General features: G+C 51.9%; 1 protein-coding gene across 1 annotated transcript; it reads left to right on the plus strand.

Annotated features, from left to right (window-relative positions):
- The first annotated feature begins 998 nt into the window (after positions 1-998).
- On the plus strand, positions 999-1,478 carry LOC116204234 (pollen-specific leucine-rich repeat extensin-like protein 1). The gene has a single exon (XM_031536315.1). It carries the CDS (start codon positions 999-1,001, stop codon positions 1,476-1,478), a length of 480 nt encoding a protein of 159 aa, XP_031392175.1.
- Positions 1,479-26,346: the final 24,868 nt, after the last annotated feature.

Consider the following 26,346-nt stretch of genomic DNA (forward strand, 5'->3'; position numbering starts at 1 on the left):
GTCGATGAAGACGCCACAAACGGTGGTGGAAAGCCGTTTGATAAGTCGATGACGAACGCCACGGAAACTTCCGATAAGTTCGATTAGTTCTTCAAGAACCAAAGAGAATACTCTCACAATTTTCTGAATGTTCCTTCCTATTAAAAATTGACTAAGATGAATATATATAGACATAAAGTAATCCTAATCTGGTCATATCTCCTCCTATAGATAAGGAAATTAAAACCAAGAATATCGATAGAGATATGACATAATCTATAAAGATTTAAAATCTAAATACCCCTAGAATATCTCTATGAGATTTAAATTTCAAACAAATCTGATGTTATCTTCTGTTGATCATCAACTATTCTAGAAGCTTCCTCAAACACTTGCTGAATTTAGCATTGTCCAGAATCTTCGATAACTTGAATAATGTTGATGGATCTTTGTGGATCACGTGATTCATGTCCAATGGGCCTCCACGAATTTGCTTGAGCCCGAACCTCTTGAATTAGGCCGTTGAGTTCATCTTTAAACTTCTTTGCTCGTGCTCGCGTAATCGGTCCAATTAGAACTTGAACTGGATCCCTTGAAGTCGTGCTACGATTTGCATCAATGCATCTCATACATCTTGTCCCTTTACTTATTCCGTACTTATCATTTCAAAATGTCGACGTTGCCCTTACACACTCTTGGAATCTAGGTGATCGCAACTGGCGTCCCACCGTTACCCGACTCGTCAGCCTCTCAGGATGGCGGAAGAGGAACGAGTCCATATCTCCGAAAAAGTCAATCCACCGGTCCCGACTCATTCTCAACCACCCCCGGCACACGCTCCGCCACCTCTGACTCCCGCAGGCATACTCCCGGCTTATTCGGGCGCCCCTCCAACACATCTCCCGCCCCCAACGTCTTCAGGGGCGCCCCTTCCACCAGTCTCACTGACATCATCCGCCTCCGATGACCAAGCCCGCATCACGGCACTCGAGGGCACGGTCAACCAAATGGCCGCAAACATGGCGGAACTGCTCGCCCTGCTTAGAGGACCAAACCGTGCATCCTCGAGCTCCATGCCTCCACCGGGACAAGGGCCAACAGTCGACCCGACTCCTTGGGTTCCACCGACTCAAGCCCCGGAGAACATGGATGTGCCCGCGCCACCAACACTGCATACGTCCATGGCTCACCCTTTCACCAGCCCATATCCGCCACCACCGACCCCCACGGCCGTCCCTCTTCCACCGGCGACAGTCCTGTCCTCGGAGCAGGCCCTGTCCGCACCTCCTCCTATCTCTATACCGGTCCCAGCCGCAGCCTATACAGCGCCTCCACCGATGGTCTTCCCGGCATCAAGTGCACCTGCTCTGACTCACCCTCAAGCTGCGGAACTTCCTCCGTACCCGTCTCTACAACCCCATGTCAGCCTCTCTTACCAGGCACCGCCCCCTATAAACACCACCTTCCTCGAACCAGGCACGTCGACTCGTGCGGCCTAGTTCGCCTCACCAATGCACTTCTTCCCCGAGGCTGACGCCGAACAAGAATGTAGATTGAAGCCAATGGAGGAGACGATACGAGCCCTACAAGCGAGTGATGCTCGACCCGATGCACGCTACGGCGACTGTAGTCTATTCCCGGGCATGCGGCTGCCCTCGAAGTTCAGGATCCCGGAGTTCAAGACCTACGAAGGCACGACGGATCCGCGACACCACCTTCGCCATTATCGGGGAAAGATGCTACAGTATTGGGAGTACGAGGAGTTTGTTATCCACTCCTTCCAAGACAGCCTGTCAGGATCTGCTCTCGATTGGTTCATGTCGCTGAAGGCCGAGGATATTCCGACGTGGGAAGACCTCTCCCGGAAGTTTATCGACCAATACCAATATTGCGCAGAAGCGCCTCCCACCCTCCTGGAGCTGAGCACAAAAGAGATGGTGCGTGGCCAAAGGTTCGAGGAATACGCTACTAAGTGGCGTGCCCAGGCGGCGAAACACATCCCTCTGATAAGTGAAGCGCATCAGATTCAGCTGTTTCACTCCACACTGAGAGGGGTGTATTATTCACACCTGTTAGCCCACACTTCCTCGTTCTCCGACCTCATCGAGGCCGGCAAAAAGCTTGACTTAGGAATCAAGCTCGGAAGGATGGAGGGCCCCGCCAACGTCGCCGTCTTCCAGCGGAAGGAGAGGGAAAGAAGTCTCTGTTAATGCCGTCAATACGGCACATCAGACGTCCCAGCAATATTCGGTGAATCTCACGACCACACCGACTACCGCTCCTACCTACTTCCCTCTGCCCCCACAGCACCAGCCTCAGTCCATTTACTACTCAGCCCCACTGGTCCCTTCGCCAATGACCTCACAATCGTATGACCACTACGCACCCGCGTCAGCTCAGCCCCCTCAACCTAGGCCCCCGGTGTCGAGAGCTCCTCCACCGGCGCAACAGAACCCTACTTCGCAGGGTCCACAGGCCGGCGGCACGCAACACCGACCTTGCAAACAATACACACCTCTACCTGCTCCCCTTTCTCATATATATCGGCAACTCCTGGCGGGCAATCAGATTCAGCCGATATCCCCGGGCCCGAATTTTGACCCGTCCACTCAAGATCAGTCTAAGCGCTGCGAGTATCATCGGGGCGCGCCGGGGCATACTCTCGATAATTGTTGGAAGTTGCGTGATGAGATCCAGAGGAGGATTGACAGCAATAGGCTCACCTTCAACGCCGTCAAGCCCCCGAATGTGCAAGCCAACCCCCTCCCGGATCATAGATCGAGTTCGGGGCCTTCCATCAACATGATCTCCGTATGCGCCTTGGGGAGGGACGAGGACGCGCAGAACAACCCTCTTCCCTTCGTGATCGACTACACTCCCGAGGATCCCACGATCGGATTCGCGGGGCACATGGCCTCGTCAGCTCCATTCGTCGTGGATATCCCCTCGCGAGAACCGTTTGCAGACAGCAAGGTCCCCTGGACCTATGAAGGAAGTGTCGGGAGTGTCGAGCAGCAGTTTAGTGTCATGAGGGTGACAAGTTCGGGGCGGGTGTACGAGAACCTGGCAGCCAAGGACAAAGGGAAGGCGCCCGCCATTGAAGTTGGGGCAGCGCCCGAAAGCTCGCCTTTTCATCCAAGAGGGTGACCGAAGAGGAAGCCAAAGCATTCATGAAGATCATAAAGACGAGCGAATACAAAGTGGTCGAGCAAATGGCCAAGTCCTCGGCCCACATCTCATTGCTTGCCCTCCTCCTCGGCTCAGAACCTCACCGAGAAGCTCTCCTCGAGGTACTGACTGCCGCACAGATCTCGAAGGAAACGCCTCCCGACAGGATAGAGGAGACTGTCAGTTCCATCTTCTCCAATTCCATCTCGTTCTCGGACGACGAGCTCCCGTCCGAAGGCTGGGCACATTCGTGGGCATTGCACATCGTCTGCAAATGCAACAACTACATCATCGGCCGGGTCATGATCGATAACGGTTCCGCGCTCAACGTTTGCCCGGTGACCACCTTGAAGCAGATGAACGTGGACCTCAACCGAGTCCGCCCGAGCAAAACAACGGTCCGAGCCTTCGACGGCTCACGCAGGGAGGTAAACGGGGAGATCGACCTCCTCATAGATGTTGGCTCGTGCTCGTTCAGCATCACGTTCCAGGTGCTCGACATCCCGAACGCGTTCAGCCTATTGCTCGGGAGGCCCTGGATTCACTCAGCCGGCGCCGTCCCCTCTTCTCTGCACCAAAGGCTAAAATTCATCGTCGAGGAGAAGCTCATTATGGTGAAAAGAGAGGAGGACTTCGCCATCTACAAGGAGACGGCGGTGCCCTACATCAGCGTCGGGGATGATGAAAACCTCTCGTTCCATTCGTTTGAAACCATCTCCATCAACCGGGACTACGGAGAGAGTGGACCATCCCGTGCCGATCGCATGGTAGGGAAGGTTCTCCTGCGCAACAACTACATTCCTGGCACCGGTCTCGGGGCGCGCGGGCAAGGGATCAGCAGCCCTATTGAAATCGAGGAGTACAAGCACAGGAGGGGACTCGACTTTCGCCCCTCCTGTCATGAAATTATCGAAGCCCGCAGAGGCAATCATCTTCACCGCCTCGCCGCACACTATGGGAGGCTCAACAGGGGCACTCCAGTCCCCCCGCTATCCCACTTCTTCCCCGGGCCTTCACACACTATCGGGGGCACCCCTGACGGCCCTTCCTCGGACTCCGACGACACTCCTACCGCTCTGTCAGCCGTGTATGCCGTCACCGAGGAGATTCCTTCAGGGGTTCGCATCCGCTTGGCGCAGGAAAATGAGGAGCTTGACAACTGGACCTCAGTCCCGCGCTACTCGGCTGTGATTGCCGATGCGTAAGGCTTATCTATGTATAAGATGTTCCCCGCGTGTCGGCATAGCCATGCGCCACACGATGGGAGAGGGGTTTCTATTATGGCTTCATGTTCACATTATCAATGAAATCTCTAACGCATTTTTTGAATTCCCACGCGTTTCATCTCCTTTTCCTATTCTCTATTTCGCAGCACTTAAATTTTCTAAGACAATTCTCTCGAATTTCCAAGCTCCACCCGAATCCAAGTCCTCGACACTTCGATTCGAATCTATTCCAAGAGCGCCTCGGTGAGCCCCAACCCGTATACTTTGGGGAAGGGCTCCCCGAGGATAGTCAAGTGCCTGAGATAGAAGAGAGTTTGCATCGCCTCGAGGACCATCAAATCACCTCGGTCGAGCCGACAAAGGCGATCAACGTGAGCACCGAAGAAGAACCCCGCACCTTGAAGATTGGGATAGCACTCGACCCTACGCAGCGAACCCGGATGATCGACTTCCTGAAGGAATATCAAGAGGTCTTCGCCTGGTCCTACGATGACATGCCCGGCTTAGACCCCTCAATAGTCGAGCACTTCCTTTCACTCGACACTGAGAAATTCCCGCCCAAGCGCCAATAGTTTCGACGACAGCGAACTAGTCTTCTCCTCCGCATCAAGGAAGAAGTCGTCAAGCAGATCAACGCGGGATTCCTCGAAGTCTGCAACTATTCTGAGTGGGTAGCAAACATTGTGCCAGTGGAAAAGAAGGACGGAAGGGTCCGAGTCTACGTCGACTATCGAGACCTCAACAAAGCCAGCCCTAAGGAGAATTTCCCCTTGCCGCACATCGACGTCCTAGTCGACAATACGGCACGCCACGCCCAGTTCTCTTTCATGGACGGCTTCTCCGGATACAATCAAATTCAGATGGTCGAAAAGGACAAACTCAAGACGACGTTCACTACGATGTGGGGAACCTTTTGCTACCACGTTATGCCTTTCGGCCTCAAGAACGCAGGGGCAATTTATCAGAGGGCTATCGTCACACTGTTCCACGACATGATGCACAAAGAAGTCGAGGTATATGTCGATGACATGATCGCCAAGTCCAAAGAGGGAGAAGACCACCTTATCAACCTGAAGCACCTTTTCGATCGCTTGAAAGAATACAAGCTCCGGCTTAATCCGGCAAAATGCACGTTTGGTGCCCGATCAGGAAAGCTGCTAGGGTTCGTGGTCAGCGAGCGCGGTATCGAAGTGGATCCGGACAAAGTCAAGGCGATTAAAGAGCTTCTCCCGCCGTCCACGGTTCGAGAGGTGCGCGGCTTCTTGGGACGATTGAATTACATTGCGCGCTTCATCGCAAACCTGACGGATAAGTGTCAACCGCTCTTTCGCTTGCTCCGCAAGAATGCAGCGATGGAGTGGGACCATGAGTGTCAGAAGGCCTTCGACACCATCAAGGCCTACCTAATTCAACCGCCGATATTGGTACCACCCGTGCCGGATCGGCCCCTCATTTTATACCTCGCAGTAAGTCGACAATCCTTAGGGTGCATGCTAGGACAAGAAGACGAGTCGACGCGCACGGAAAGGGCAATATACTACTTGAGCAAGAAGTTCACAGAGGGGGAGACCAATTATCCGGAGATCGAGAAGATGTGTTGCGCGTTGGTATGGGTCATGCAAAGACTCCAACAGTACACGCTCTATCACACAATCCGCTTGCTATCAAAAGCGGATCCCTTGCGGTATTTGCACGATAGCCCCTCCTCCATGAGGAACATCGCAAAATGGCGCTGTCAGCTGACGGAATACGACATAGAATACGTGCCCCGCACGTCTATCAAGGGGCAGGCAATTGTCGACCACTTAGCAGAATTCCCGATCGACGACGACACGCCGATTAACACGGACTTCCCGGATGAAGGGATCGTCCAGGTAGATGAAGAGTAGGAGGAGCCAACATGGAAGATGTACTTCAACGGGGCTGTCAACTTCGTGGGATCAGGAGTTGGGGCAGTTTTGATATCCCCTGATGGGCGTCATTATCCGGTCGCAGCAAAAGTAGATTTCTCCAGTACCAATAATGTGACCGAGTACGAGGCGTGCATCCTCGGTTTGCAAGCGGCGATCGATTTCAAGGTGAAGGAGTTAGAGGTATTCGGTGACTCCATGCTCACAATCTTCCAAACGCTGGGGCAATGGAAGACGAAAGACGCGAAGTTAGTCCCGTACCACGAGTACCTTGAGGAATTGGTGAAGAACTTTGAGAAGATCTCATTCACCTACACTCCGCGCGCAAAGAATCAATTCGCAGACGCACTCGCAACACTCGCGTCTATGGCGAGCATCTCAGAGGGGAACATCATCGAACCTCTCGAAATCGAAATGGCCAAAGGCCCGGCCCACTGCAACGCGATTGAGGCGTCCGAAGCGAAGCCGTGGAACGAAGACATCAGGAACTTCCTACAAACGGGCCAATACCCCCCGTTCGCCGATCGCCGCGATCGAAAGACACTCATACGCCTCGCGATGCACTACTTCCTGAGCGGCGAGATACTATACCGCCGTTCCTTCGATTCCACGCTCCTCTGGTGCATCGACGAACACAAATCGCGACGCCTTATGGAAGAAGTGCATGGAGGAAATTGCGGACCCCATATGAATGGCCTTATGCTCGCTAAAAAGATTATGCGCTTAGGCTATTATTGGTCCACCATGGAGACTGATTGTGTAAAACACGTCAGGCATTGCCACCGATGCCAGGTGTACGCCGATCAGATTAAAGCGCCACCCAACGAGCTACGCCTTATGACAGCCCCGTGGCCATTCTCAATGTGGGGGATGGACGTGATTGGCCCGATCAACCCCAAAGCGTCTAACAGACACATGTTTATCTTGGTGGCAATCGATTACTTCACCAAATGGATCGAGGCCATCACTCTCGAGTCAGTCACCGCAAAAGCCGTGGCCAGTTTTCTCAAACGCGACGTCATCGCCCGGTACGGGGTCCCTGCGACGATCATTACGGACAACGCCAAGAACCTAAACAACAAGGTCATTGACGAGCTCTGTACACAATTCAAAATCTGACACCGCAACTCCACCCCATATCGTCCCCAAATGAACGGTGCGGTGGAGGCGGCGAATAAGAACATCAAGAAGATCATCGAAAAAATGACGGTGAACTACAAGGATTGGCACGAGATGCTCCCCTATGCACTCTTGGCGTACCGAACATCCATACGAACTTCAACCGGGGCAACTCCGTATTCCTTGGTCTACGGCATGGAGGCAGTCCTCCCAATCGAAGTGGAGATCCCTTCTGTGCGCACCCGAATTTAATCTTGTCGGGGCACGCATGCGCGCGCCTAAGCAAACGCGGCTTGGGAGTGTCCACCTTCCCGGGGACGCACGACGGACGCACGTGAGAAGGAGTCGCCACTTGCTACTTTACGACCCGAAGGTCGAGGGCCAGCAAGTTACCCGGGTCTAGGGGTACGGGGTACACCTAAATGCTAAGGCAATGGTCGTACGGAACCAAAAATTCCGAATTCGGGGGTTCTATTACGTGCGGGCCTATATCCCGCACGCCCTTTTGGTACTCTAGCTTGCTAGGCTTACCGTTTTATTTATTTACCGCATGAATTAGAGTTGCGCTCGACTCGCCCGTTTTGACACCGTAAATTCGATGAATTGATCAAGTTGGGCCAAGAGTCCGAAAGATGAGTAGGCTTATGCGTCGAGGAATCGGTTCACTATCTTAGAGTTACAGTTCATCGAACCGTGATGGTCGATTCCCTGCGTGAACCGAAACCGCGAGTACCCAAGCTTACTCACCCTTAGGTGGCGATAGACGAACTTGACCGGTTCGACACTCGGACCTCTCGCACGCCGATCGGGGATCCTTACAATTGAATGAATGAATATACAAATAAAGTTCTCGCAATGTTCTCTCAACTAATTACAAGGTATAACTGAATAAGTAAATGGATCCCGATCGGTTTGCATTGGGCCAATATTCCGCTCCGGCTTACCGACTATTTTGAATAACCGATGAATAAATTAAGGCAACGCGGGCTCGAAGAGCCGGGGGTCGGGTCCGATCGATCCAACGGTCTTTGGGAGAATCGGTCGGTTCTCACTGTATCCGATGGACCTATCGAGCTCTCGGGTGATATCTAAACCCGTTTCACGCACTCAATCCAAATCCGCCTTCCACATAGGCCGCATTCGGAGTGTGACGGTGAATCGAGGCTAGATCCCATTCCGCACTCGGGTTGCACGCTCTCGGTGAGTTAAGAGGCGTTGGACCTCGTGTTCGGTGATTTGGGGCGTTGGACCCCGTGCAACACGTGACCTATGGGTTCGGGCCCGAACCGCAATAAATTATCATATGCAACGACAAAACAGAAGAAAACTAATAAAAAAACTGACGCAATATAGGCAATAACTGACAACCGTCGGTGGATACAGACAAGTGGTGTATTAAGTCGGCTGTACGTGATTTAATCAGTTATTAATCGGGGTTGATTAGCAAACAATGTATCTAGCCTAGACAAACATAGATGGTGGATTATAATGGGGTTCTAAGCCAATTACATAAGTGTGTTTGTTTTAAGACTCTTATTCAGTTAAGTGTCACTGCGGTTTCACCGAATTAGCCAAACTCGTATTTTGACTCTAGATTGGAATCTATCATTCCGCCTATCCATTATCTAGGCTTTGATTAGGTCGGGTATATGATTAGTCCGGTTCCTTATGTTTTGTAATTGAAATAACATGCTCCCCATCGAATCTACGATAGGAAGATAGAAACACCGAAAGTGGACGGAATGGGCCGTGCGAATGAGACTCGTACCCGGACGGGTAGCCCTTTTTCGTCCATAGATCGAGGCGTTTCCGGCTCCCTAACGCCTAGGGTATCGGTGAATCACGGAATGACGATTATGCCATTGGATAATGAAATTTCAATGTTCATGTATAAATTGGAGATCGCGTCACACGAAGGAGTCTAAGAAGAACTCTCGTGCCCCGACTCGGGCCGCCTCAAATCGGGCCCGGACTCGAGTCATGGCACGTGAGTACTTCCTAGACATCAATTCTATTCGTGTTACACGACTCGGCATTTTGAAATTGTAGGCTTTTCAAGGAAAAGGGCATCCCCGCCATTCCATGAACCATCGATGCGTTTACGACTTTATAATCAATTTGTCCAATTATTTAGTCCAAGTGATCTGATTAACCGAATGACACGTCTCGTTTATCCCATTTGTGAGATTCTTCGATATTTATTATTTCATGTCTCGATTATGGTTTTGGCGGGTGATATCGGGGTCTAACATGTGGAATAAGTAATAAGCGTATAGACAACAATTAAAGGGAAGCGTAATCACAAACAATTCCAAGGATCGACTTCGGAATGATGGAGAGGCCAATCGAGACTCCAAAGGGTCACGGGTGATTCAATTCGAGTTTCGGTGGGTCTTTCACACCGTTCCTAATCGTCCCTCGCATGCAACAAATAACACATACGTGATAATAACACACATTTTACTAAATCGACGTCGACACGACCCCGATCCGCACAAATGAACATGTGAGACACTCGAAGAACATCATATACACAAAATCAACAAACAACATTGGCTCATTTCATGATAATCTTAGGAATAATGCACGGGAGACACACGGCATCACGAAGCTAAGAGCCCCAAGGCGTTGGGTGGGTCAAGGGACCTCTCGGCCCCCTTGCAAGGGTGGCGGCCGTGAGCTTCCCTTGACACAACCGACTCTCTTTTGGGTCTCTCACGCCTAGATCCCGAGTCTTCCCGTCATGCACGTATATTGTGGCCACGGTTAGAGACAAAGAAGTGTAGGGAGCAATGAATTTCGGGGCGGAAGAACTTCACGTGCGTCCGTGAGGGGCAAGGGGACTCTCGGCCACCCCTTTGGGGGGGGGGGGGGTTGACCGTGAGTTCCCGTGACCCTTATGGACCACGAGGGGCTCTCCAACCTCGAAATAGGCCGTCTCCCATCATAGCATGCATGCTCATACGACGTTCGGACGTGACAAAGGAAACAAAACGAAAAAAAACATGTGACGATGCATGGATTTGCATGGCAATATGGATCCGAAAGAAAAAAAAAAGACTTTCATGCATTCGCCCCTTTGAAACGCATGGACACCTCATACAAGCAAAGATTGGAGGTCCTAGCTTCTCTAAGTTGAAGATGTGTGTTACCTAGCCTCAATGCACGAGGAAAAGAGTCGGGGAAGCGGCCGTGGGAGTCGCAAGACTCGGATAGGACTGTCAGCACCCCATTTTGGCCCACCGGCTTCCCACACGAGGATTCCCGACCGAAGCCTGGGGCACTATTCATCACCCGACAATCGGAGGCAAATAGGCGGGCACGGGGTCATGAACAATAAGAGAAGAGCACGGCACACTGAGAAAATCCCGGGCCAATGGTCCCCGACCGAGGACGACGAGCCAACAATCACTCACGGGGCAAAAGGATCGCCAAAACAAATGCAAGGATGCACAAAGAACAATCGGGGGTCGAGGGGCGCTAAATTCCACTCCGAACATCCAAACAGGGCAAAACCGACTCCCGAGGCGCTGAGTCGCCCGAACGCTCGTCCACACGACGCATGGCGATATTAGGCTCATTCAAATCCTCGTCGTTCAAGTATTCCAAATCTTCAAATTAATTGGACATCGGAGGTCGGATGCAAGCTCAATCGGGTTTCAAGCATTTGCCGGCTTTTCTCTCAATCAGACAGGATCCACAGCTCATCCAAGCCAAGCCATCAAGCCACGGCTCAACCCCAAGCCACGGCTCAACCCTCGGCTCCGATTGGACAGCCCCAAGCCGTCGGCTCCTCCCTCCCACCGTCGGCTCCAAGCACCCCCTACCACACAATTCAAATTTCCCTCACTTCTTTCACTTCCTCTTACACACCCATCAACTCCCATCACCTCCCACCACTTCCACCTTGCTTTCCCCACACACTATGTGACATATTCCCCATCCTAATCCCCCTTGGGATTTTCGGCAGCCCCAATTTATCCCTTTAACCGCACTTAGTCTCCCCTAATTACCCGATTAAGCTAGCCTATAAGTTCCCTTCCATCATTAACTCTAATCACTTCTTGATTCTCACTCTCTCCCAAGCCAACTTCTCTCTAAAATCCTCTCAACTTTCAGCCCACTCCCACAGCTCGTGCAACCCCTTGCCAAGGCCGAAACCGGCCAAAACCGCCGGAAAACCACCTGGTATTCCGGTAACCACCCGACCCGACTTAAGCCAAAAATCATCAAACTTCCTAGCCTACATATTTCCCACCCCCCTAAGTCCATTTCCGGGCTTAGATTTTCGATTTGAAGCCTCCAACACCACGTTCCAGCCGTGAAGAGAGTCGGGTCCCGATAACGTCAATCGCGTGCAACCGAGCTCCTCGACGTGCCATTTTCTCCCACGACTTCGGAGAGTCGTGCCATCACGTTCAAAGGGTCCCTCGCAACCCTCACCCTCTCTCGTGAAGAGGTGGTCACGTTCCGAGGGCCGATCAACCGTGCACAACCACCATTCACTTGTTTCTCCCTTACCGGGTTCCATTCATTTTTACCGAGCTTTCTCTCACACTTTCGGGTCCATTCAGGCTTTGGCACGCTCGGGGCTGCCCACGGTCACCTAGATCCGCCTCTTAGGAGTCCAACGAGCCCGACCTCGCACTGCGCCGTGCCCGGAGCTCGCGTGCCGACCCATTCTCCCGAAACTGCCGCGGCTGCCTCATCTCGGGTCCCTCAACCCGTAACGCCCAAGCCGAGTCTAGTGACTCCCCGGGCCACTTCCCCGACTCTTTTCCTCGTGCACGAGGCTAGGTAACATCCCTTTATAACTTAGAGGAGTTAGGATCTTCGATCTTTACTTGTATAAAGTGGTCATGTGCTTTAAAGGTTCGGGATATGTGGAAGCTTGCATTTTTCTCTCGGATCCGGACTTCCCATGCATGCCATACAACGTTACACGTCTATTTCCTTTCTTTATCACGTCCACATGCCGTATGAGTGCGTATATCATGAGGGGAGACGACATGAGTCGAAGTGGGAGAGATCCCAAGTCACGGCCGAGCCATGGGACGCACGGTCCAGCCTTGAGGGGGTGACCCGTGACCTCCTATGGCTCCTCTGAGGCTAGGGCATCTCTCCTTCCTCGAAGCTAGTCGGTCCCCGTTCCTTTTCATCGTTGTTTATCACATACAATGTATTAGCATGGCGGGAATAGATTTAGATCGGGCTTGGAGAACTCTCCTCGATTCGTGTGAGCCATGAGGACTCACGGCCACTCTTGAATAGGTGTGGCCGAGAGTCCCTTTGGACCACATGGGTCTAAGGTGGCTTCTCCCACCCCGAAGTAAGTCGGTTCCCGTGTTTCACGTATTCCCAATCGTATGATTCAATACTGCCTTTGATATTTCCGTTTGAATGCCTCGTTCGTGCGTGTCGTGTGATTTTATGTGATTGTGGTTGTAACGGTACCGAGATAACCGATATTTGCATCATTATTTTGATTGACGCATTATGAATGTAAGAAGCGATTGAAATCGGCGTAAGAGACCGTCCGAGATTCGGGGGATGAGCCAAGGAAATATTCGGTTACTTCCTTTGGGATGTGACCGAGTGTCCCGTGGCTCTCCTCGAGTCAAGACCGGTCTCTTCCTCCGTTTGGAAGTCGATTCTTAGAGTTGCTTTGTAATCATATTTGTCGTTTATTCATTGATCACGCACCGATTACTCACTAGATGTGTTAGTCTCGGGTGACCACCCATCAAACCGTAATCGTGACCCAAATGGATAACCGTCGAATAATTTCACAAACGGGATAAACGGGGCGTACCACTCGATTAAATAAATCATTCGGACTAAATAATTGGGTTAATTGAACCCCCAATTTGTAAACGCATCGACGATTTATAGAATGGTGAGAATACCCTTTTTCATCAAAATTCACAATTTCAAAATACCGAGGCACGTAACACGAATAGAATTGATGTCTAGCGAGTACTCACGTGCCGTGACTCGAGTCCGGACCCAATTTGAGGCGGCCCGAGTCATGGCACGAGAGTCCTTCTTAGACTCCTTCGTGTGACGCCATCTCCCGTTTATACACGAACATTGCAATTTTATCATCCAAGGGTATAATCGTCATTCCGTGACTCGCCGATACCTTAGGCGTTAGGGGGTTGGAAACACCTCGATCTATGGGCGAGAAAGGGCAACCCGTTCGGGTGCGAGATTCATTCGCACGGCCCATTCCGTTCACTTTCGGTGTTTCTGTCTTCCTATCGTAGATTCGGTGGTGAACATTTTATTTCAGTTACAAGTCACGAACAATCGGATTAATCGTACACTCGACTTAATCAAACACTAGATAATGGATAGGCAGAATGATAGATTCCATTTTAGAGTCAAAACACGAGTTTGGCTAATTCGGTGAAGCCACAGTGACACTTAACCATATAAGCGTCTTAAAACGAACACACACATGTAATCGGCTTAGAACCCCATTCCAATCCGCCACTTATGCTTGCCTAGGATAGATACATTGTTTGCTAATCAACTCTGGTTAATAACTGATTAAATCACGTATACTCGACTTAATACACCACTTGCCTGTATTCACTGATAGTTGTCAGTTATTGTCTGTATCTTGTCAATTTTATCAGTTTTCTTCTGTTTTATCCTTGCCTATGATGATTTATTGCGGTTCGGGCCCGAACCCATAGGTTACGTGTTGCACGGGGTCCAACGCCTCAAATCACCGAACACGAGGTCCAACGCCTCTTAATTCACCGAGTGCGTGCAACCCGAGTGCGGAATGAGATCTAGTCTCGATTCACCGCCACACTCCGAATACGGCCTATGTGGAAGGCGAATTTGGATTGAGCGCGTGAAACGTGTTTAGATATCACCCGGGAGCTCGATTGCTCCAACGGTTACAGTGGGAACTAATCGGTTCTCCTGCAAACCATCGGTTCAATCAGACCCACCCCCGGCTCCTTGAGCCCGCGTTGCCTTAATTTATTTATCGGTCACTCAAAACACACGGTGAGCCGGAGCGGAATATTGGCCCAATGCAAACCGATCGGGATCCATTTACTTATTCAGTTGCATTTTGTAATTATTCGAGTGTACATTGTGAGGATCTTATTTGTATATTTATTCATATACTTGTAAGGATCCCAATCGGTGAGCAAGAGGTCCGAGTGTCGAGTCGATTAAGTCGGTCTATCGTCACCAAAGGACGAGTAAACTCGAATAATCAGGGTCTCGGTTAGCGTAGGGAATCGACCATCACGGTCCGAAGAACTGTAACGCTAAGATAGCGAACCAATTCCTTGACCCTCAAGCCTACTCGTCCTTCGGATTCTCGGCCCAACTCAATCGATTCATCGATTTTACGGAGTCAAAACAGGCGAGTCGAGCACAACTCTAAATCACGTGGTAAATAAACAAAATGGCAAGCCTAGCAAGCTAGAGTACCGAAAGGGCGTGCGGGATATAGGCCCGCACGTAATAGAATCCCCGAATTCGGAATTTCCGGTTCCGTACGACCATTGCCTTAGCATTTAGGTGTACCCCGTACCCCTAGACCCGGGTAACTTGCCGACCCTCGACCTTCGGGTCGTAAAATGGCAAGTGGCGACTCCTTCTCACGTGCGTCCGTCGCGCGTCCCCAGGAAGGTGGACACTCCGAAGCCGCGTCGCATTTAGGCGAGCGCACGCGTGCCCCGACGAAGATGAAATTCGGGTGCGCACAAGGACGTTACGGGTGAGTGACCCGAATGAAAGCAGCCGCGGCAATCTGTGGAAGAACGGGTCGGCACGCGAGCTCCGGGCACGGCACGGTGCAAGGTCGGGCTCGTTGGACTCCTAAGAGACGGATCTATACGACCATGGGCAGACCCGAACGTGCCAAGGCCTGAACAAACACGAAAATGTGAGATAAAGTTCGATAAAAGTTGAGTGAACCCGGTAAAGGAGAAACGGATGAAACAATGGTTGTGCACGGTTGATCGGCCCTCGGACCGTGACCACCTCTTCACGGGGGAGAGTGAGGGTTGTGAGGAACCCTTTGAACGTGATGGCACGACTCGCCGAAGTCGTGGGAAGAAATGGCACGTGGCTTGCTCGGTGTGCGCGGCTAGGGAAATCTCGGGACCCGAATGTTTCCACGGCTGGAACGGGGTGTTGGAGGCCTCAAATCGAAAATCTAAGCCCGGAAATGGACTTGGGGGGTGGGAAATATGTAGGCTAGGAAGTTTGATGATTTTTGGCTTCAGTCGAGTCGGGTGGTTACCAGAATACAGGGTGGTTTTCCGGCGGTTTTAGCCGGTTTCGGCCTTGGCACGGGCTGAACGAAAGTGAGGGAGAGGGCTGGAGCTTGAGAGGTTTTTGGAGAGAGATTGGCTTGAGAGAGAAGGAGAATGGAGAAGTCATTAGAACTAATGATGCTAGAGGCTTTATAGGGATGACTAACGGCTCGATTAGGGAGATTTAATCATGGCTTAGGGGCTTAAGAGGGGGCTGCCGAATTTCTAAGGTAATTAGGGAAGGGAAATAGTCATGTAGAGTGATGGGGAAGCAAGAAGGGTGATGGGTGTGATGGATGCATGGTGGGAGGTGATGGATGTGAGGGAAATTCAAAATGTGTGGTGGAGGGGGAGTCTTGGGAGATGGAGCCGCCGGCCATGGGGGGGGAAGCCGCGGCTTGGGTCGTCCAATCGGAGCCAAGGGTTGAGCCGTGGCTTGGGGTTGAGCCGCGGCTTGATGGCTTGGCTTGGCTGAGCTGTGGGTCCCATTCGATTGAGAGAAAAGCCGAAAAATGCTTGAAACTTGATTGAGCTCGCATCCGATCTCCGATGTCCAATCAATTGGTAGATTTGGAATGCTTGAACGACGAGGATTCGAATGAGCCTAATATCGCCATGCGTCGTGTGAACGGACATCCGGGCGACTCGGCGCCTCGGGAGTCGGTTTTGCCCTGTTTGGACGTTCGGAGTGGAGTTTAGCATCCCCCGGTCTCCGATTGCTCTTTGTGCATCCTAACACTCATTTTGGCGACCCTTTTGCCCCGCGAGGGATCGTTGGCCCGTCGCCCTCGGTCGGGGACCGTTGCCCCGGGAAGGCCTAGGGACTTATGACCGGGATTTTCTCAGTGTTCCCTGAATGTCTTGAGGTGTTCGGGGCTCGTTGTGAGGTGCTCGGGGACCGTTGTGATATCTGTTCTTCGTGGACGTGCCCCGAAGGCTCGCCGGGAGACGTTCATGACCACTAAAACGTCCCTCGGGAAGCCGGGTCGGGTTCCGGAGGTCATCTGACGCTTGTTCCCCGACTTTGATGGTCCCTGGGTGCCTGTAGGCCCGCTTTGAGGGGCCGTTTGCTTGTCAGTGGAGCTGGCCCCGGGAGCTCTGTCAGAAAAGGCGTCCGTGGGGGATCGGGGTGTCCCGGCTTAAGCAGGATGCCCCAGAAATGCTCGTTGGTCACTTTGGCACCGAGGGGGATTTTTGAAGCCCCTTATTGGGCACCTTTCGGTGCTTCGGTGGCTCGGTGATGAATAGTGCCACAGTGCCAGCTCCGTCGTTTTCGGGATTTCTCGTTCGTTTGTTCTTCCGACTGCTCTCTTCCGCCTTTCTCAGTGGATCGTGCTCTTCTCCCGTTGCTCATGACCCCGTGTCCGCCTATTTGCCTCTGATTGCCGGGTGATGAATAGTGTCCCGGGCTTCGATCGGGAATCCTCGTGTGGGAAGCCGGTGGGCCAAAATGGGGTGCTGACACCTTCCATGAGGATCCTTGCCGAGGCCGAACTTGCAGAAGCAAAGTGGGTGAAACAACGATACGAGCAATTAAACCTCATCGACGAGAAAAGGCTGAAGGCACTATGCCACGGACAGTGCTACCAACAAAGGATGGCTCGAGCATTCAACACCAAGGTCCGTCACCGAGAGTTCAATCCCGGTGACCTTGTCTTGAGAAAGGTCTTACATGTCGCAACCTATTCTTGAGGGAAGTTCTCGTACAAATACGATGGTCCCTTCGTCGTCAAAGAGACTTTCTCCGGGGGAGCAGTCATTTTGAGCGATATGGACGGCACCGAAAATGCACTTCCCGTCAACGCTGACGCCATCAAGAAGTATTATCCGTGACGACTCGTGTTTGCTTTTCGTTCGTCGGGCCTCGCACCCATTTCGTTTGTAAGATATTTCCATTCACATACACGAGTATCAACTCCCGCCATTTGCCCAATGCAAAACTTTCTGGAAAAAAAAAATATATATATATATATATATATATATATATGTCAGCACCCCATTTTGGCCCACCGGCTTCCCACGCGAGATTTTTGACCGAGGCCCGGGACACTATTCATCACCCGGCAATTAGAGACAAGTAGGCGAGCATGGGGTCATGAGCAATAGGAGAAGAGCACGGTCTACTGAGAAAAGCAGAGGAAAGCTATCGGAAGAACGAACGAACAAGGAATCCCCGAAACGACGGAGCTGACACTGTGGCACTATTCATCATCGAGTCACCGAAGCACCGAAAGGTGCCTAATATGGGACTCCAAAAATCCCTCTTAGTGCCAAAGTGACCAATGACACGTCCGGGCGCATTTCCGGGGCATCCTGCTTAAGCCGGGACACCCCGATCCTCCACGGACGCCTTTTCTGACAGAGCTCCCGGGGTTCGCCCCACTGACAAACAAACGGTCCCTCAAAATGAGCTTACAGGCATCCAGGGACTACCAGGGCCGGGAAACAAGCTTCAGACAACCTTCCGGAACTCGACTCGTTCTCCCGAGCTACGTTTCAGTGGGCACGAACGTCTCCCGGCGAACCTTCGGGGCATTTCCACGGAAAACAGAGATCGCAACGATTTCCGGGCACCTCACAACGATCCCCGAGCACCTCAAGACATTCAGGGCACACTGAGAAAACCCCGGTCAAAGTCCCTAGGTCTTCCCGGGCCAACGGTCCCCGACCGAGGACGACGATCCAACAATCACTCACGGGGCAAAAGGATCGCCAAAACAAATGCAAGGATGCACAAAGGTCAATCGGGGGTCGAGGGGTACTAAACTCCACTCCGAATGTCCAAACGAGGCAAAATCGACTCTCGAGGCGTCGAGTCGCCCGAACGTTCGTCCACACGACGCATGGCGATATTGGGCTCGTTCAAATTCTCGTAGTTCAAGCATTCCAAATCTTCAAATTAATTGGACATCGGAGGTCGGATGCAAGCTCAATCAGGTTTCAAGCATTTTCCGGCTTTTCTCTCAATTGAATGGGACCCACAGCTCAGCCAAACCGAGCCATCAAGCCACGGCTCAACCCCAAGCCACGGCTCAAACCCTCAAGCCGCGGCTCAGCCGCAATAAGCCACGGCTTGCCCCTATGGCCGGCGGCTCAAGCTTCCCCCCACCACAAAATTCAAATCTTCTTACACCTCTTACACATCCATCACTTCCTCTTACACATCCATCACACCTATCACCATCCTTTGCCTTCCCCTACACTCAACATGACATTTTCCCCTCATCAATGCCCCTCTAATTTCGGCAGCCCACTAATCCCCCCTAACTGCACTTAGCTTCTCTTAATCAGGCCATTAGCCTAGCCTATAAAGCCCCTTTCACCATTAGGCCTAATCACTTCTTCATTCTCACTCTCTCTCAAGCCAATTTCTGTCTAGAATCCTCTCAAGCTCTAGCCCTCTCCCTCACTTTCATTCAGCCCGTGCCAAGGCCGAAACCGGCTAAAATCGCCGGAAAACCACCCGGTATTCCGGTAACCACCCGACCCGACTTAAGCCAAAAATCATCAAACTTCCTAGCCTACATATTTCCCACCCCCTAAGTCCATTTCCGGGCTTAGATTTTCGATTCGAGGCCTCCAACACCCCGTTCCAACGGTGAGAACTTTCGGGTCCCGAGACTTCCATAGCCGCGCACACCGAGCAAGCCACGTGCCATTTCTTCCCACGACTTCGGCGAGTCGTGCCATCACGTTCAAAGGGTCCCTCACAACCCTCACTCTCCCCCGTGAAGAGGTGGTCACCGTCCGAGGGCCGATCATCCGTGCACAACCGTCATTCACCCGTTTCTCTCAAACCGGGTTTTCCTCATTTTTACCGAGTTTTCTCTCACATTTTCGGGTTTGTTCAGGCCTTGGCACGCTTGGGTCTGCCCGTGCTCGTGTAGATCCGCCTCTTAGGAGTCCAACGAACCCGACCTCGCACCGTGCCGTGACCGGAGCAAGCGTGCCGACTTGTTTTTCCCCGACTGGCCGCGGCTGTTTTCTACCCGGGTCACCCATCCGCGACTTCAAGCCGAGTCTTGCGACTCCCACGGCCACTTCCCCGACTCTTTCCCTCGCACATCGAGGCTAGGTAACGTCTCTCTACAACTTAGAGGAGTTAGGATCCCCGATATTTGTTTGAATGAAACGATAACGAGGATTGGAGAACCGGGATACATAAAAGATGTCACCTTTTTTTTAGATTCGAACTCCCCATGCAAAGCATGCATCGTTACGCATTTTATTTCCATTGTTACGTCCATATTTCGTATGACCATGCATACATAGTGTGCGCACCCGAATTTAATCTCGTCGGGGCACGCATGCGCGTGCCTAAGCAAACGCGGCTTGGGAGTGTCCACCTTCCCGGGGACGCGCGACGGACGCACGTGAGAAGGAGTCGCCATTGCCATTTTATGACCCGAGGGTCAAGGGCCGGCAAGTTACCCGGGTCTAGGGGTACGGGGTACACCTAAATGCTAAGGCAATAGTTGTACGGAACCGGAAATTCCGAATTCGGGGGTTCTATTACATGCGGGCCTATATCCCGCACGCCCTTTCGATACTCTAGCTTGCTAGGCTTGCCATTTTGTTTATTTACCGCGTGATTTAGAGTTGCGCTCAACTCACCCGTTTTGACACCGTAAATTCGATGAATTGATCAAGTTGGGCCAAGAGTCCGAAAGATGAGTAGGCTTGTTCATCGAGGAGTCGGTTCACTATCTTAGCGTTACAGTTCATCGAACCGTGATGGTCGATTCCCTGCGTGAACCGAAACCACGAGTATCCAAGCTTACTCACCCTTTGGTGGCGATAGACCAACTTAACCAATCCAGCACTCGGACCTCTCGCTCACCGATCGGGGATCCTTACAAGGAGATGAATGAACATACAAATAGAATCCTCACAATGTTCTCTCGAACAATTACAAAGTATAACCGAATAAGTAAATGGATCCCGATCGGTTTGCATTGGGCCACTATTCCGCTCCGGCTCACCGTGTATTTTGAATAGCCGATAAGTGAATTAAGGCAACACGGGCTCAAGGAGCCGGGGGTCGGGTCCGATCGATCCAACGGTTTGCAGGAGAATCGGTTGATTCCCACTGTAACCGTTGGGCCGATCGAGCTCCCGGGTGATATCTAGATTCGTTTCACACGCCCAATCCAAATTGCCTTCCACATAGGCCGTGTTCGGAGTGTAACGGTGAATCGAAGCTAGATCCCATTCCGCACTCGGGTTGCACGCGCTCGGTGAATTAGGAGGCGTTGGACCTCGTGTTCGGTGGTTTGGGGCATTGGACCCCGTATAACACGTAACCTATGGGCTCGGGCCCGAATCGCAACAAATCAGCAAAAGCAATAATAAAACAGAAGAAAACTGATAAAACTGATGAAATACAGACAACAACTGATAAGTATCGGTGAATACAGACGAGTTGTGTATTAGGCCGAATGTACGTGATTTAATCAGTTATTAACCGGGGTTGATTAGCAAACAATGTATCTAACCTAGGCAAACATAGATGGTGGATTAGAATTGGGTTCTAAGCCAATTACATGTGTGTGTTTGTTTTATGACTCTTATTCAGTTAAGTGTCACTGCGGTTTCACCGAATTAGCCGAACTCGTGTTTTGACTCTAGATTGGAATCTATAATTCCGCCTATCCATTATCTAGTGTTTGATTAGGCCGGATGTATGATTAGTCTGGTTCTTTGTGTTTTGTAACTGAAATAAAATGCTCCCCACCGAATCTACAATAGGAAGATAGAAACACCGAAAGTGAACGGAATGGGCCGTACGAATGAAACTCGCACCTGAACGGGCCGCCCCTTTCCGTCCATAGATCGAGGTGTTTCCGACTTCCTAAGGCCTAGGATATCGGTGAATCAAGGAATGACGGTTATATGCCCTTGGATGATAAAATTGTGATGTTCGTGTATAAATTGGAGATTTGCGTCACACGAAGGAGTCTAAGAAGGATTCTCATGCCCCGACTCGGGCCGCCTCAAATTGGGCCCGGACTCGAGTCAAGGCACGTGAGTACTCGCTAGACGTCAATTCTATTCGTGTTACGCGTCTCGGTATTTTGAAATTGTGAATTTTAGTGAAAAAGGGCATTCTCGCCGTTCCGTAAACCATCGATGCGTTTACGAATTAAGGATCGATTAACCCAATTATTTGGTCCAAGTAGTTTAATTAATCAAGTGGCACGTCCCGTTTCCCGTTCGTGGAGATTTTTCGATATTTATTATTTCATGTCGCGGTTGCGGTTTTGAGGGATGAGGTTCGGGTCTAACATATCCAATAAGTAATAAACGCGTGGGCAACGATTAAAAGGGAATGTAATCACGAACAATTCCGAGGATCGGCTTTGGAATAATGGAGAGACCAACCGAGACTCCCACGAGGTCACGGATGATCCGGCCACCTCTCAAGGGTGAATGGCCGAATGCTCCTTGACCCGGTTTGAGCTTCGGTGGGTCCTTCACGTTGTTCCTAACCGTCCCTCGCATTCAACAAATAACACATACGTGATAATAACACACATTTTACTAAATCGACGTCGACGCGACCCCGATTTGCACAAATAAACGTACGAGACAACCAAAAACAACATATTCATGGAATTAACGAACGACATCAACTCATTCAACGATAGACCCGGAAATAATCCACGGGAAACACACGGCCTCAAGGAAAAAAGAACCCTAAGGATTCGGGTGGGCCAAGGGACCTCACGGTCCCCGTAGCAAGGGGGATGGCCGTGGGTCCTCTTGGTGCAACCGAGTCCTCTAAGGCCTCTCCTTCTTAGATCCCGAGTGTTTCTCGTCATGCTCACACATTACACGATGCTCGGGACAGTAAAATGTGGGGGACGACGAACCTCGGGGCGAAAGAGCGCCCGGTGCGTCCGTGAGAGGCATGGGAACTCTTGGCCATCCCTTCGGGAGGCATGGCCGCGAGTTCCGTGACCCCTGCGGACCACGAGGAGTTCTCTAGCCTCGAAATAAATCATGTCCCGCCATGGCATGCACGTTCATACGACGTCAAGACATAATCAAGGAAATAAAACAAGCAACGATGTATGGGGTTGCATAGAAGTTCGGATCCGAAAGAAAAGAGGGAGCTTTCATGCGTTCGGGTTCTTTAAGCCACAATAACATTTCATATAAACGAATATCGAGGATCCTAACTCTTCTAAGTTGTAGGGGGACGTTACCTAGCCTCGGTGCACGAGGAAAAGAGTCGGGGAAGCGGCCACGAGAGTCGCAAGACTCGGTTTGGGGTTGCGGGTGGAGTGACCCGAGAGGAGGACAGCCGCGGCAGTCTCGGGAGAATGGCTTGGCACGCGAGCTCCGGGCACGGCACGGTGCAAGGTCGGGCTCGTTGGACTCCTAAGAGGCGGATCTAGACGGGCACGGGTAGACCCGAGCGTGCCAAGGCCTGAGCAAACTCGAAAATGTGAGACAATGTTCGGTAAAAAACGTGTAAGACCCGGTAAGAGAGAAACGGGTGAATGGTGGTTGTGCACGGTTGATCGGCCCTCGGAACGTGACCACCTCTTCACGAGAGAGGGTGAGGGTTGTGAGGAACCCTTTGAATGTGATGGCAGGTCGAGGAAGTGTCCGGTGCGCGCTGGTATGCTCTAGGAACCCGATTATGTTTTCGGCTTGAACGGGGTGTTAGGGACCTCAAATCGAAAATCTAAGCCCGAAAATGGACTTAGGGGGTGGGAAATATGTAGGCTAGGAAGTTTGATAATTTTTGGCTTAAGTCGGGTCGGGTGGTTACCGGAATACCGGGTGGTTTTCCGGCGATTTTAGCCGGTTTCGGCCTTGGCACGGGCTGAACGAAAGTGAGGGAGAGGGCTGGAGCTTGAGAGGTTTTTGGAGAGAGATTGGCTTGAGAGAGAGTGAGAATGAAGAAGTCATTAAGCTTAATGATGCTAGAGGCTTTATAGGAGTGACTAACGGCTTGATTTGGGGAGTTTAATCACGGATTAGGGCCTTAATCTAGGGCTGCCGAATTTTGGAGGGGATTAGGATGGGGAAATAGTCATGTGGAGTGTAGGGGAAGCAAGAGGGAATTGATAGGGTGATGGATGGGTGATGGGTGTGATGGATGGATGGAGGGAGGTGATGGATGTGAGGGAAATTCAAAATGTGTGGTGGAGGGAGTGTCTTGGGAGGTGGAGCCGCCGGCCATGGGGGGGGAAGCCGCGGCTTGGGGCTGTCCAATCGGAGCCGAGGGTTGAGCCGTGGCTTGGGGTTGAGCCGCGGCTTGATGGCTTGGCTCGGCTGAGCTGTGGGTCCCATTTGATCGAGAGAAAAGCCGGAAAATACTTGGGACTTGATTGAGCGCGCGTCCGATCTCCGACGTCCAATTAATTTATGGATTTGGAACGCTTGAATGATGAGGATTTGAATGAGCCTAATATCGCCATGCGTCGTGTGGACGGACGTTCGGGCGACTCGGCGCCTCGGGAGTCGGTTTTGCCTCGTTTGGACGTTCGGAGTGGAGTTTAGCGTCCCTCGATCCCCGATTGTTCTTTGTGCATGCCTGCATTCGTTTTGGCGATCCTTTTGCCCCGCGGGGGATCGTTGGCCCGTCGTCCTCGGTCGGGGACCGTTAGCCCGGGAGGACCTAGGGACTTTGATCGGGATTTTCTCAGTGTGCTCTGAATGCCTTGAGATGCTTGGGGATTATTGTGAGGTACTCAGAGATCGTTGTGGTCTCTGCTTTCCGTGGAAATACCCGAAGGCTCGCCGGGAGGCCTTCGTGACCACTGAAACGTACTTCGGGAGACCGAGCCGAGTTCCGGAAGGTTGTCTGAAGCTTGCTCCCCGGCCCTGGTGGTCCCTGGGCGCCTGTAGACCCGTTTTGAGGGGCCGTTTGTTTGTCAGTGGAGCGAACCCCGGGAGCTCTGTCAGAAAAGGCGTCCGTGGGGGATCGGGGTGTCCCGGCCTAAGCAGGATGCCCCGGAAATGCGCCCGGACGTGTCATTGGTCACTTTGGCACTGAGAGGGATTTTTGGAGTCCCATATTGGGCACCTTTCGGTGCTTCGGTGACTCGGTGGTGAATAGTGCCACAGTGCCAGCTCCGCTGTTTTCGAGATTCTTTGCCTGTAAGTTCCTCCGACTGCTCTCTTCGACTTTTCTCAGTGAACCGTGCTCTTCACCTATTGCTCATGACCCCGTGCCTGCCTATTTACCTCTGATTGCCGGGTGATGAATAGTATTCCGGGCCTCGGTCGGAAATCCTCATGTGGGAAGCCGGTGGGCCAAAATGGGGTGCTGACAGCTTGCCCCTCTTTGGTTGCGTGCTCGATGAGAGGAGGTAACCAAAGATCATGAGGAGCACCCCTTTTGGTCCCGGCAATCGCTCCCGTCGTTACTCTCCGTGGTAGCTCGCCTCTCCTGCCATAAGGCAAAAGCCTAACTGAGATTTGGAGGATGTGAAGTGGTAGGTGAGGGGCCAAAGCCCGCAAAAAGCGGTAAAATGGACGCGAAGTCCGGATAGCAGTAAATGCGGACACGAAGTCCGGGGACCCGAAGTCCTTAAAGCAGTAAATGCTAGGCCGAAGCCTGTGGAAAGCAGTAAAACTACTAGGCCGAAGCCCGTGGAAAGCAATAAAGTCACTAGGCCGAAGCCCGAGGAAAGCAGTAAAATGGACGCGAAGTCCGGAAAGCAGTAAAGTCACTAGGCCGAAGCCCGAGGAAAGCAGTAAAATGGACGCGAAGTTCGGAAAGCGATAAAGTCACTAGGTCGAAGCCCGAGGGAAGCAGTAAAATGGACGCGAAGTCCGTGGACGCGAAGTCCGGAAAGCGATAAAGTCACTAGGCCGAAGCCCGAGGAAAGCAGTAAAATGGACGCGAAGTCCGGAAAGCAGATAAAGTCACTAGGCCGAAGCCCGAGGAAAGCAGTAAAATGGACGCGAAGTCCGTGGACGCGAAGTCCGGAAAGCGATAAAGTCACTAGGCCGAAGCATGAGGGAAGCAGTAAAATGGACGCGAAGTCCGTGGACGCGAAGTCTGGAAAGCGATAAAGTCACTAGGCCGAAGCCCGAGGAAAGCGGTAAAATGGACGCGAAGTCCGTGGACGCAAAGTCCGGAAAGCAGATAAAGTCACTAGGCCGAAGCCCGAGGAAAGCAGTAAAATGGACGCGAAGTCCGTGGACGCGAAGTATGGAAAGCGATAAAGTCACTAGGCCGAAGCCCGAGGAAAGCAGTAAAATAGACGCGAAGTCCGTGGACGCAAAGTCCGGAAAGCAGACAGAGTCACTAGGCCGAAGCCCGAGGAAAGCAGTAAAATGGACGCGAAGTCTGGAAAGCGATAAAGTCACTAGGCCGAAGCCCGAGGAAAGAAGTAAAATGGACGCGAAGTCCGTGGACGCAAAGTCCGGAAAGCAGACAGAGTCACTAGGCCGAAGCCCGAGGAAAGCAGTAAAATGGACGCGAAGTCCGTGGACGCGAAGTCTGGAAGGCGATAAAGTCACTAGGCCGAAGCCCGAGGAAAGAAGTAAAATGGACGCGAAGTCCGTGGACGCGAAGTCTGGAAAGCGATAAGTCACTAGGCCGAAGCCCGAGGAAAGCGGTAAAATGGACGCGAAGTCCGTGGACGCAAAGTCCGAAAGCAGATAAAGTCACTAGGCCGAAGCCCGGAAAGC

This window comes from Punica granatum, chromosome 4 (assembly GCF_007655135.1).
Source record: "Punica granatum isolate Tunisia-2019 chromosome 4, ASM765513v2, whole genome shotgun sequence".
Classification (NCBI taxonomy): domain Eukaryota; kingdom Viridiplantae; phylum Streptophyta; class Magnoliopsida; order Myrtales; family Lythraceae; genus Punica; species Punica granatum.